The sequence below is a fragment of the Dunckerocampus dactyliophorus genome, chromosome 4, assembly GCF_027744805.1.
Source record: "Dunckerocampus dactyliophorus isolate RoL2022-P2 chromosome 4, RoL_Ddac_1.1, whole genome shotgun sequence".
NCBI lineage: Eukaryota > Metazoa > Chordata > Actinopteri > Syngnathiformes > Syngnathidae > Dunckerocampus > Dunckerocampus dactyliophorus.
The window spans coordinates 29,113,685-29,125,894 of record NC_072822.1 but is presented as its reverse complement, the minus strand read 5'-3'; the positions used below and the strand labels follow the sequence as shown (position 1 = coordinate 29,125,894).

Below are 12,210 nucleotides of genomic sequence, written 5' to 3'. Positions count from 1 at the left end.
GTCACCTTTACACTTATAATCTATTGCACTTCTATTACCCAATATAGCGGGCATAATAATAAGAAAAAATAAGACATTTAAGACATAAATAAAACTCGCACTTGTGTGTGTTGAAATAAATGTGGTCCGGGCGTGTGGAGGACAGCAACTGACATTGGAGTTTCAGAGATGGATTACGGCCGCAGCAGTAGCCCATGTTATTATTATGATGATTGTTATCACGGTCCAGGGCTGTACAAAATTCGGAATTGAATTGAGAATGACCTCTAAATTCCAATTCAATTCTTGAATTTCTATGCAATACTTTATGCAATTCAAATTGCATAAAGTAGAATTGAAATTCTATGAAAGATTCAAAGAAACTCCTAATGCATAATTAAGGTGTATGTAACAATAAAGCTTTACTGTCTATATTTAAAACATGAATTTTATAAATACATTATTCTATGGCCTTTATGTGCACAAAACAAAAAAAATGAAAACTTACTCAGATAAAACATCATTAAAATTGTAAACTTTCAAATTGTTAGATAGGAGGCTAGAATAGAATACTTTGGTACAAAGTACTGCATATTCTGCCTTTAGAAAAATGCTAATGCTCATGCAGGCGTTGATTGAATTTTATGACAGCTTCAGAAGAAGAGGAAAGTGCAAACTGTTTTTTACATTTCATTATTAACAGTGGTCAACTTCTTTTTACGCGTGCATGAAAATTAAGTATGTTAAAATAATGAAAATAAGCCTTTGTCAATTGGCTTAAACGTCGTCTTGTTTTTAGGTTTTCATATGAACAGTATTTAACTTATTTTTACACTTGCATGGCAATTAACAACGTCAGAAAATGACGTGGCACATTTGTCTATTGTCTTAAAAATGGTTTAAAAATTTATATTGGCTATTTGTATTGTTTTTACGCTTTAATATTAGCAGTGGTTAACTTATTTTTTTACATTTTTACAATAAAGTGTGATTTTAAAAATGACAGGACGCTTTTGTCAATTTTTTTAGGTTTTCATATTAACAATATTTAATTCAGGGGGGTCCGCACTGTGGCCCAGGGTCCATTTTTATTGGTCCGCTGCCCACTGTAAAAAATAATAATAATAATAATGAGGAAAATAGAGCAAAAAGGCAGAATGTAAATAGATGAATGTGAAATGCTGATGCTAATAGCTGATTACAACACAATGCTTTGTCTTTGTCAATTTAAATATAATCATTTTCTTTAGACTTTTTACAAAATTAAAAAATACATATAAACACATCAAAGTGGACCCCCACATCCTGATTTTTCAAAATGCGGCCTTCAGTGGAAAAAAGTTTAGACACCCCTGATTTAATTTATTTTTACACTTTCAACACAATTAAGTAGGGGTGTCACAAGATCTGGAGAGATTAAAACTTGACAGGATTTCACATTCAGAAAGAAAATTGTCTCGTGGCCACTAAGGCCTGGGAAGGTAATTGCTTTATGGAAGTCTTTAAAAAGGCTGTTTAAACATTTGGAGTACACGAGTGAAATACATTGATGATAATTATAAATAATTAAAGGCCAAAGCTAGTTTATACGTGTCTTAACCAACATTACAGTAACATTACTGACACCTAGTGACCAGTGTAGAATACTACACATCATCACAACATCTTTTGAATGCTTCTTCTGAATGAGTTTATTGTATATTTGTGTTTTATTTAATTTAGCAATTTTTAAGCTTGAAAATGCTTACTTTAGATAAAAAATGTCAATTTTGCTGCAATATGTATATATATATTTTTACTAATACAGTAGACGCCCCTACAACATAAATAATCCGTTCCGAGAACCTTTATGTTATAGGGATTTTATGTTATACGAAGTGTAAAATACATGTAAATAGCCTAATCCGTTCCAAACGCACCCCTTTGGCACTTCAAAATATTCAAAGTCCACCAAATATGGTGGGAAAATATAAGAAAACGTTAGCATAAACATAGTAGAGTCACATTCCAATATAAAATAAGGTAATAAATAAGATACCTGTAAATGAATAAAACTGAAAAACAAAAACAATCCTACCATTCACGAGATGTCTTGATCAGGAGCGCAAGTGGAGGCAGGAAGGAGGAGGAGGACTAGCCTTAAAGAGTCTAAGAGTCAGCTGGTCTCACAGACAAACGCACACGCACTACATGATAATGCTGTGTGCAAAATGTTAATTTGTAACTTAACTTAATTGTTTAAGTTAGTTTCAGGGGGACTACGAAGAGGAAGGAGTTGAAGGGAGAAGCCTGTCTCTCACACGTACGTGCTGTATAGCTCAGCCAATGAGATGAGAGCATAGGCAGTGCCCCGATAATTAGCCAATGAGATGAGAGCGGAGGCGGTGCCCCGAAAATCAGCCAATGAGAGCGTGAAGCGTCAGAAGGCGTCACCAAGTGTTAGTCTGAACTTGCACCAACAAGAGGCATAAATAAAGTTGATTGGAAAAAAAAAAAAAAACTTGCATCGGCTTGAGGCTTTACGTTATATGGAATTTCTTCCGTAATACGAAGCAAAAACTTTACATAAATTGTTTACGTTCAGTGGAGTTTACGTAAAAGGAGGTTTATGTTATGTGAGGTACTACTGTAATAGGCTGTATTCAACCACAAACACGCATGTTCATTGATATGGTTGAAAAATCGTGATTGAGTGAAGCCGCGAAATTCGACCCGCAATTTGGCGAGGGGCGACTCCAAAGTAAGTAATTCCACTTCATCATAAGTTTAGACAAGCCGGACAAGCAGAAGACGACGGCCCTTTTGCGCGTGCATTCATTCTTCAATGGTTTTGGTGTGTGAGGTGGTTTTGTCTGTCTGTTTACGGCGCCACATGAAGGTGTGCCTTATGCATTTCACCCTTTTCACCCAGTGATCCATTCCCATGTGGTCATGCCTATTTACTGATCTCAACCCGCCAACCCCCCCCCAAGTATGTCGACTTCAAAGGGTTCCACTGTATATTAGACATATTAGACGTACGTTTATGTATACATTATCTTTAAAGTCATTTACACAAAGCCCGGAAGACAACATGAATGTTTCATTTTAACTGAACGCACGTCTACCTCTGAATGAAATGATATCAGTGCCCATACATCAATAACCTCATCGCTCATGTTCTGTTGTTACATGACCTTTAAATACATGAGGAAATGCCGCACATTTCTCATAACACAAGCCAAAAATATCTCTTTCACCTGTCCATACACAAACACTTAGGCCAGAGTCTCTTTATGTATTATTATTATTGTTATTAAATAACTTTTTTAATGAAGTATGGAAAGGAAATTACAATCTACTTGTAGGAATGATCAAATAACTAAAATAAATAAATAAATAAATAGGAAAAATGGAAAGATGTGGTGGCCACTTGGATGTGTACACTAAGGAGGCTAAAAGCAATCCAGTGTAGTTCAGTATGTAGTATTACACAATGTACTACTATAAGCTATAAACGCTTTGTCTTATACCATAGGTGACAAATGAGTGTAATATGTAATGATTACGGCTGTCAATCTATTCAATACTTAATCGTGATTAATGGCATTTTGTCCAGAGTTAACTCATAATTAATTGCAGAAAGAAGTTTTTATCAATAACAAGTAGGGATGTAAATCTCTTTGTGGTACGTTAAGGTACAGTACAGTACAAAGGTTTGGACACACCTTCTCAATCAATGTGTTTTCTTTATTTTCATGACTATTTATAATGTAGATTCTCAAAACTAGGAATGAACACATGTGGAATTACGTACTTAACAAAAAAGTGTGAAATAACTCAATATGTCTTATATTTTAGATTCCTCAAAAGTAGCCGCACTTTGCTTTTTTGATAGTGCTGCAAACCCTTAGTGTTTTCTCAATTCCTTATATATCAATTAAATATTCTCGTAGAGCATAGAAACCAACCTTACAACCTTTACAACCTTCTAAATAGACACGATTAGAGCCCTTTAGACATGAAATAACTCCTCGAGTCACCTTTACACTCCTATTACCCAACGTAGTAGACATAATAAGAGTAAATAAGCCATTTAAGAAATAAATATGACTCATGCTTGTGTGTGACTTGAGTGAGGGACAAACAGTTAGTAACATGGGGGGGTTGAGAGTTGAGTTTCAGCTTTGGGTAAAGGGCACAACAGTAACCCGTGATATTATTAGGATTTTTAAGTTGTTGTGCCTGTTGTGAGATCATTTCAACCTGCAATAAAACCCTGTCGTTCCGGCGTTCTCGTATGGTGCTTGTCTCACCGGACAGTTACTGACACCTACTGACCAGTGTAGAATACTACCTTCACAACATCACAACAAATGTCTTTTATTTTTGTATTTGAGTTCATTTAGCCATTTTTATGCTTGAAAATGCTTCGTATAGACTAAAAATATGTAACGTTTGCTTAAATATGCATGTTTTTTACTCCTAATAATAGGCCGTATTCACCAGCATGACTTTAGATATGTATATATCATACATATCATATACACACATATGTATGCTAGCTGGTTTGTAACCAAACATAAGCGTGGACCTTCTCCCCCGTGTCACAAAACGCTTCAATTAGTTAATGCCGCTGTGTTGTGTCAGCTTCAACCTGTGTTTATGCTTGGACGTGCACTTTGGTCCACCCCACAACTGCTGCAGGCATGGATGTGGAGGGAGGGAAGGCTAATTTGGGCAAAAGGGCGGTGGGGGGTGAAGGGGTTGTATTGTAGGACGGCAGTGAAAATAGGACTATCAGTTCCACTCAGATAACCCCTAGCTGTCATTGGACCTCAAGCCAAGCTGCGACCCCGGGGGCTTGAACTCTGGTCATGTGACCAGGCAGTAAAGTGACCAGTGGTGTTGCTCGGCTCCGGCTGTGGTCAGAGAGGAGCAGGCTGTCGAGGAAAGAGGTTGCCGGGGGAAGAGAATAGAGGGCAAGGAGAGGAGAGCCATGAAGCAATTATTTAGAGTCCATGTTTGAATGGGTTCCAGGCAACCTGGGAGAAGCATGAAATGGATACATGGGAAGGTAAGTGAGCGCTATCACTGGAAGATATTGTGGGAATGTTTTTGGTGACCAGCACCATTTCGTACTCAGCTGAATGTTTCTCTTTGAAAGGCCAATGTGTTGAAATGAGACATTTTCTGTTGTGCACTTACATGTTTGCTAATACAAGATCCACCAGTCAGTTATTGAAGCTTTTATCCCTAGCTAAGGAGCTCTTCAAAGCATTCCTAAACCACGAAGGGCTTCTATCTGGTGTGTTAGTGGATATTGCGTGTGCTGGTGAGTTGTGGAGTGTACATACGCACAGAGGTTGCGCACAGTCAGCGTTGTTAATGGATGCTGATAGTGACTATGCTTACCTGTTAATATATTAGCCCTGAGACTTAGCCTTTTTACTTGTTCAGGTGTTTCACACTTTACAGTAGAACAATCCTGAACTTTGGTGATCATGTGCACTATTTCCCACTTATTCAATTGGATTATGTTCATGAAAAGTAAGTTGAATTTGACAGTTTTACTAGACTTCCCACCCACCCCGACTCATCCTCACACCCTGAGATGACGTAATTGTGAAATAAAAGACGCTGGTTTTAATTTGGTTTTGCAACTGTTCTGTGATTGATTCCATATTGTTTATCTTATCGCTAACCCGGCACCCAGTTTTGCTATGAAAAAGCCAATCGTCCATTTGATATTGTCCTCCAGGGACTTTGTGTAGCATGTGGAAGAACCATTCTACTGTATTCATCCCCTCCCCCATGTTAATCCCCCACCCAAGCAGCTATGGCGCGTGTGCTCCAGCTAAGACACTTCTTCTACTGCTTGGAGTCATTGCATTACCTTTAAATAGGCCGGCGGGCCTCGTTTGTCCAGAATTGTGGGCCGTGTTCCAGAAGAGATGTGAGGTGAAGCAGCTGAACGGGGAGAAAGGGAGCATGGGATGTTGTTTATGTGATGCAGATGCAGGCGACAGGAGCAGTGAGAAGATCAATAGCAACAGTGGGGGGAGGTCAGGGATTCCTGTGACTCTGTAATACTCACCTATAAATAGCAGATGACGAAGGCCGCTCACCGCAGCCACTTACTCATTTTCTTACTTTCGGTGAAACGGAGCCGTCATTCGGGCCACTGACTTGTCAAACCAAACCGTCAAGTCAATCATGTTGCAGACCTTTGTCTTTCAAAGGTGTGTTATTTCAACTGGATTGAACCCTTCCCCCAGCGCGCGCACACACACACAGACACACACGCAAACACAAACACACACACACACACACACACAAACAACTCACTGTTCAACTTGCTAGTATGCCCCATCAATGTCTTTTTTGCAAAGATCATGCATGCTTTTATGGACAATGCTGAGGTCAATGGACGTTCCCATGAGTGTTTTGCAAAAGGATTTAACATTTCACTACTGCATTCACGTCATTTTGAATCACTTCCACTGAAAGACTAACCGCGAAACTGACCAATCTTGTGTCCTTGCGTGCTGCCCAGCGAGAGATCACCGGAAGGCTGCCCAAATTCCGTTCTCGTTTGGAATATTGCAGCATGTACAGTAAGAAATTCAAGGTTGTTCTATTCTTGAGCTGTAGTAGTGGCTTGGCTGCTTGGTTATCCTCATGCTTTGGGTCTGCAAATTTCCTTAGACTCCATTCACGGTTGTCACTGTCATTACTGTAGCAACACAAATATCAAACATTCACCAATGACAAACACGTTTGCTTGCTTACGACAAATCATCTTGCAAAATACCAACTGGTAAACTGGAAAACTGCACTTGAAAATAATTAATGTATCGCATTATCATATAAGCATAAGTTTTATTAGTTTAGACCAACGGTGTTCCAAAGTGCCAAAGTTGCAGCTTGTTTTTTGTTGACATTTTTAAAAAATACGTTAAACACAGCCTGCATCAGGACATTACCAGGGTGGTTACCAGAGTTGTTGCTATGTTTAAAAAAAAAAAAAAAAAGTAAACAAAAATAATTGGAAAAAAAATGTGTACCCATCCGTCATCTACAAATGCAACTGTATTTTTAAAAAGCACATTATCCAGAAATCGCTTATGTTTTTTTATATTTTAGACTGGATTTTTTTTTTATTGTAAAAAAAAAAAATGTCAAGGAATTGTTTTCCTCTGAAAATATGCATTTATTTATGTATTTTATATTTATATATGTATTTTATATAGCATCTTAGAAATATAAATAAATACGGTATATACATATTAAATATATAATATGTAATAATTATTATATTTAATATAGCATCGTGGGTATGCTGGAGCCTACCCCAGCTGTCGTCGGGAAGAGGCAAGGCACACTCCCATTTTTTAGAGTTGTACACAAGCAATTATCCAGGGATTATTTGTATGTTTTTTTTATGGTAGACTGGAAAACTTTTTAAAAACATTTTCCAGGAATTATTTTTTAATTTGGAAAAATTCCAGGAATAATATATTTAGAAAACTAGAAAACTTTTTTTAAAAACATATTACTCAAGAATTATTATGATTATTTTTAAATGGTTTAGTTGGATTAGTTTTTTAATAGTTGTTTAATTGTACACTGGAAACTCCAGGAATTATTTCTATTATTCTTGTAGACAAGAAAACCATTAAAAAAAGACATTTTCTAGGAATAATTTGTTTTTTCTTTTTTAAATTGGAGACTAGAAAATGTAAAAAAAAAAAAAAAAAAAAAAAAAAAATTAATTGTAGACTGGGGGAAAAAATATCCAGGAATTATTTGTTCATTTGTGTTATTTTCCAAGACATAAAATAAATAAAAAGAAATCCACCGTCTGCTATTATATTTAACTGTTCCTCCATTGGATTGGTCGTCTCTGGCTTAGATTGTTTCTGATGTTTTGAATGCAATTGTTTTAATGTGGACAACTACAGAAAATACCCCAAACTATAAGATAAAAAATGAACCCCGTGATAAATGCTTATTTTAAAGTTGATATTAAATAAAACCACACATTTAAATGAGCCATTGACACGCAAACAAAGATGAGGCAGACTCCCTACATTATTTAACAAAGGTGACTGCATTAACATATCATTAATATGGAGCCTGTGCTTGGTGTAGTATTACTCAATGCTAATCATTTAGCCTCTAAGCCTGGCTGTATATTATCAAGACGGCCATGTCAACAGGTCACCATTGTTTCTTTGGAGGAGCCCAATCTACAAGCACATGCACATAACTTAGAAGATTAACATCACACTGCGGCCTGCCAAGAATTCTGGATCCTGGTCCCAGAGCGTCTTCAGATGCCTTTAACCTCTGTGAATGCGTTTGATGTGTGTCCATGTCATGTACATACCAGTCATAGTCGGGGCAAGACAACCCTCCTCAACCCCACCCCTACCATCGCCTCCAGGTCGCATATAGAAGCACACAAGGAGGAGGAACCGATATGAAATGTGGAAAATAAGGAAATACGAAGGTTGGGACGGAGAATCTTGTAAATGTGGGGGGGGAGGAGGGGCGCCTGAAGTGGAAAAGTACAGAAGATTCCTCCAACCCCCGCTGCTTGTCTCAGCCTGGCATGATTGTGATGGAAAGCTCGGAACAAAACCTGGAGCCAAAACCCCTTCAGCAGCAGGCCTTGTTGCTCGGTCAGCCCCTCAAAAGGCTGCTTTACACTATACACTAGCCTTTGTGTGCTCGCCGGGTGGACAATGGAGAGATTTGCCCACCATACTTGTGTCTTCTCAGCATGATGAAGCTTTGAGAAGCTGCAGAAACCAACCGTTTGACAATAGACATTTAGCAGCATCTCTATTCAGTGTGAAAACACCCAGGAACTTCTCGCCTTAAACCCATGCCGATCTTGAATGCAACGCTTTTTAGGGTTAGGGGTTCAGGGTGCACAAAAGTACAAGACTTATATTTAGAAATAATACACAATACTTGTAGCTCGGGCTGCAAGTAACAATCGATTCATCAGAAGCTTGTTTTGATTCATGGAGTCATGGGTTCGGCCATAGATGGACCAAATCTCCATGAAGCACACAGTTAAGATATCCAAAAGATATCCAAAGATATGGACGACTGAGGAAATTAAATGAAAAAATTAAATGTGAGAGGCTGAAATCAGAGATTTTAACATTTTTCTACATCAAAAAAACCTGAACCGAATGCCAAAACAGTTGTTGATTAACTGGATAATCGATGAATCATTAATTGTTAAAGCTCTGCTCGTAAACTCGTTTGATGGTTCGTTAGGCTTGGCAGTGGAAAGTAGAGCGCTGTTCCTGTTAAATATCTGAAATCAGGATGACAAAATGCTTTGTTTGTTCTTTACCAGGACATTCTACGGGAGACAAACCTGCCAAAATGGAGACATATTTTAGGTTAAGCTGTAATCTGACACCAAAACAAGAATTTGAGTCCGATTTTTGTATGTCGACAAGATTTTTCTTTTCAGACCACTTCATCCGTTTGAGATTTTAGTGCATTTACATGAATAAACATTTTTGGCCTTGATTTCACATATTTAATCTTGCTGAGAGTTGGTTTGTTTTTTCTGTTGTTCTTGACAAGAGCTTAAAGATGCTCAATTTCCATTTCCTGGTTTGTGTTAAAAGTTTGGAATGAAACCCAGGCTGACCCCTGGGAAACAATGCAGCCTTTAATGGGTTTCGGGGGTAGTAAGTGTGTGTGTGCGTGTGTGTGCGTGTGTGTGTGTGTGAAGGTTCCCTCCTTTATTGTTGTTTAGACACAGAATTGACTACAGTATATGTCTTCTCGTCACCGTTAGTTGTTCATGGTTTATTTGCTCCAAACATGCTCAACAAGTTACATGGAGGAACTGAACAGTTCAACAACAAGCCGAGGAGTAGGAAGAAGCAGATCTGATTTAATCCTGCCCCTTTCTCCCCTTCCTTCACTTCCTGTGTTTAAATAGCAGGCTACCATTACATAACGGGCAGCGAAAAGAATAGTAGGGGTGGGCGATGCCGCAAATGTTAGTATAGATCCGATACCAAGTAAATACAGGGCCAATATTGATACCAATTGATATTGATGCCAATCACGTGCAATCTTTTACGTGCAGCTTTTCAAGACCATTGAAAGATTTTGTGATTTTGCCTTTATCATAATAATAATGCATTTTATTGATAAGATTTATTTAAAAAACTCAAGGATGTTGTATAGCAGGTGAAAAAATGATAAAAGCGGCATCATGATTAAAACAATAACTTAAATAATAACTAATAATAATAAATGTGTTAATAGTCATAATAATAGTAAATATAATGACGTAATTTTCATAATATAAATAATACATTCAATGAAGTTAATCAATCAATTGTAAACCTTATAAGAAAACACTGCAGGTGTATTTGTTAGACTGTTTAAGACAAGGTACCAATATCAACAAAATTATACACAAAAAACACTCAATAGTGCAAAATAACTTAACAAAATAAAAAAACTGCTGGCTTTTTTCTCCCCCAAAGCCTTTCGGTGTGCAATAACTTGTTCCCTGACCAGTCCAGGGTGTACCCCGCCTCTCGCCCAAAGTCAGCTGCCATACATATATACATATATATATATATGTATAATTTTTAAATTCTTTTTTTGTTTTGAAGTAATTGTTGTGTGTGTAAATGTGGTGTTTCACGTTAAGGTTCCTCGTGGGTATTGAAGGTAAATACATACAATATACTGTATACTGTACACTTCTTCAGCGTTGGCTGACTTGATGAGATGTGTTTGGGTCTACTTTTGGCTGGGTGTCTTGATTAGCGAACATAAAGTATGTATAAACTATTGAAAGCAAAAGAGTAGTTCTCAATCCTAACCAGGTAGCCAAGGCCAATGCTGAGCATTATTTCAGCTCTTCTTTTTTCCACTCCTTTTCGGCCAGCAAATGGTGAACAGACATGAGCAATTGATAATTCCTTAAAAATGTCTATGTTTGACACACGGCTCGTTCCTCCTCCCCCTCCAAACTCTCCTGCTATCTTGATGTTGATGTTCTCCTCTGATTTTGGATCAACATTTGCAATAAACGTGACTGATTATTAAACGCATTTAAAGTAAAACATGTTTAGATACTGGCCACTAATGATAAAGTAAGATGATCCATGATCAGATGGAATCATAGTCACGCTGTAGAGGTTATATGCAAAGTTTCACGTTTGCGTCCTACAGCAACTGTGGTGCGGTCAAAGACCACAGAATAAAGTGTGAAATCTCAGCGCTTGAGGAAAAAACATTATTAGTGAAGTATATAGACATAAACATGTAAAAATGGTGGGCTTTTTTTTTTTTTTTAACAGTGGTACATGTATGCTGTGGGTTTCTCAACCTGTGGTTCCAAACCCCAAAGTGGGTCACAGACCCATTCTGGGTGGGTGGTGGACAACAAGAACAAATAAATTAAAATATTTAATACAACTGTCTGATAGGCTGAAGTGTATATATATTTTTGAAATTACACATACTGTATTATGCATATTTTCCTTCTTTCTAATAAGAAATAATATTAATTTAATATTGTGTAATATTTAATACTATTTCTAATACATATTTTACATATAATACAATTTTACATTCCCCTTAAATGTCCTGTGAAATACATTTTGTGCATGTAATTGAGTGTATTTATATATTTAATATTTATATATTTATTTATGTTTATAAGATGCTATGTAAAATACATAATACATAAATAAATACCTATTTTCGGAGAGAAATTTTTTTTTGGACCAAAAATCCGCATGTTTGCGGGGCGGTGAATCCACTGTAAATGAAACCAATTTAACCCTCGTTCCATTTAAAGAAGATTTTATCCAGCTACGCTGTTTATGTGAATTAGTGTAACGTCTTTCAACAGTCAGCGAGGTTTGCTGTAGATTTTCTAAAGTGCATCCTTCCTTTTTAGGTGTCATTTTTCAACACTGTGAGGAAGGAAGGAAATCCTTCACTTGAGTGTTGTCAATGCAGTATTCCCACAGACGGCCTGTATATCTGGAAAGCTACTTGTAGAAGAAAATCCACAGTATTTGTGTTGTAAACTCACTTCACACGTACTGCACTTACACTCAAGGCTTGAGGGCATTTTTGTTCATTTCGGCTGGGGAGGTGAAAGACACCGGATAGCACAAGGCTCGGAAAGCATGATAAGGAAGTGGAGCTATTCAGTGAATGTCATGAATATTTAACTGTCAT

General features: G+C 37.2%; 1 protein-coding gene across 3 annotated transcripts in view; it reads left to right on the top strand.

Annotated features, from left to right (window-relative positions):
- The window catches only part of LOC129179399 (nuclear receptor subfamily 6 group A member 1-A), a 146,259-nt gene that overhangs the window by 106,572 nt on the left and 27,477 nt on the right, over positions 1 to 12,210 (top strand). Inside the window, exon 1 of one of the 3 annotated variants that reach the window (XM_054772603.1) lies at positions 4,799 to 5,035. The exons of the other annotated variants lie outside the window; for them this stretch is intronic. Coding sequence (XP_054628578.1) covers positions 5,020 to 5,035 — 16 coding nt within the window. The 5' untranslated portion in view covers positions 4,799 to 5,019. Of the gene's footprint in view, positions 1 to 4,798; positions 5,036 to 12,210 lie in introns of those variants that run through there. 3 annotated transcript variants of the gene reach the window in all.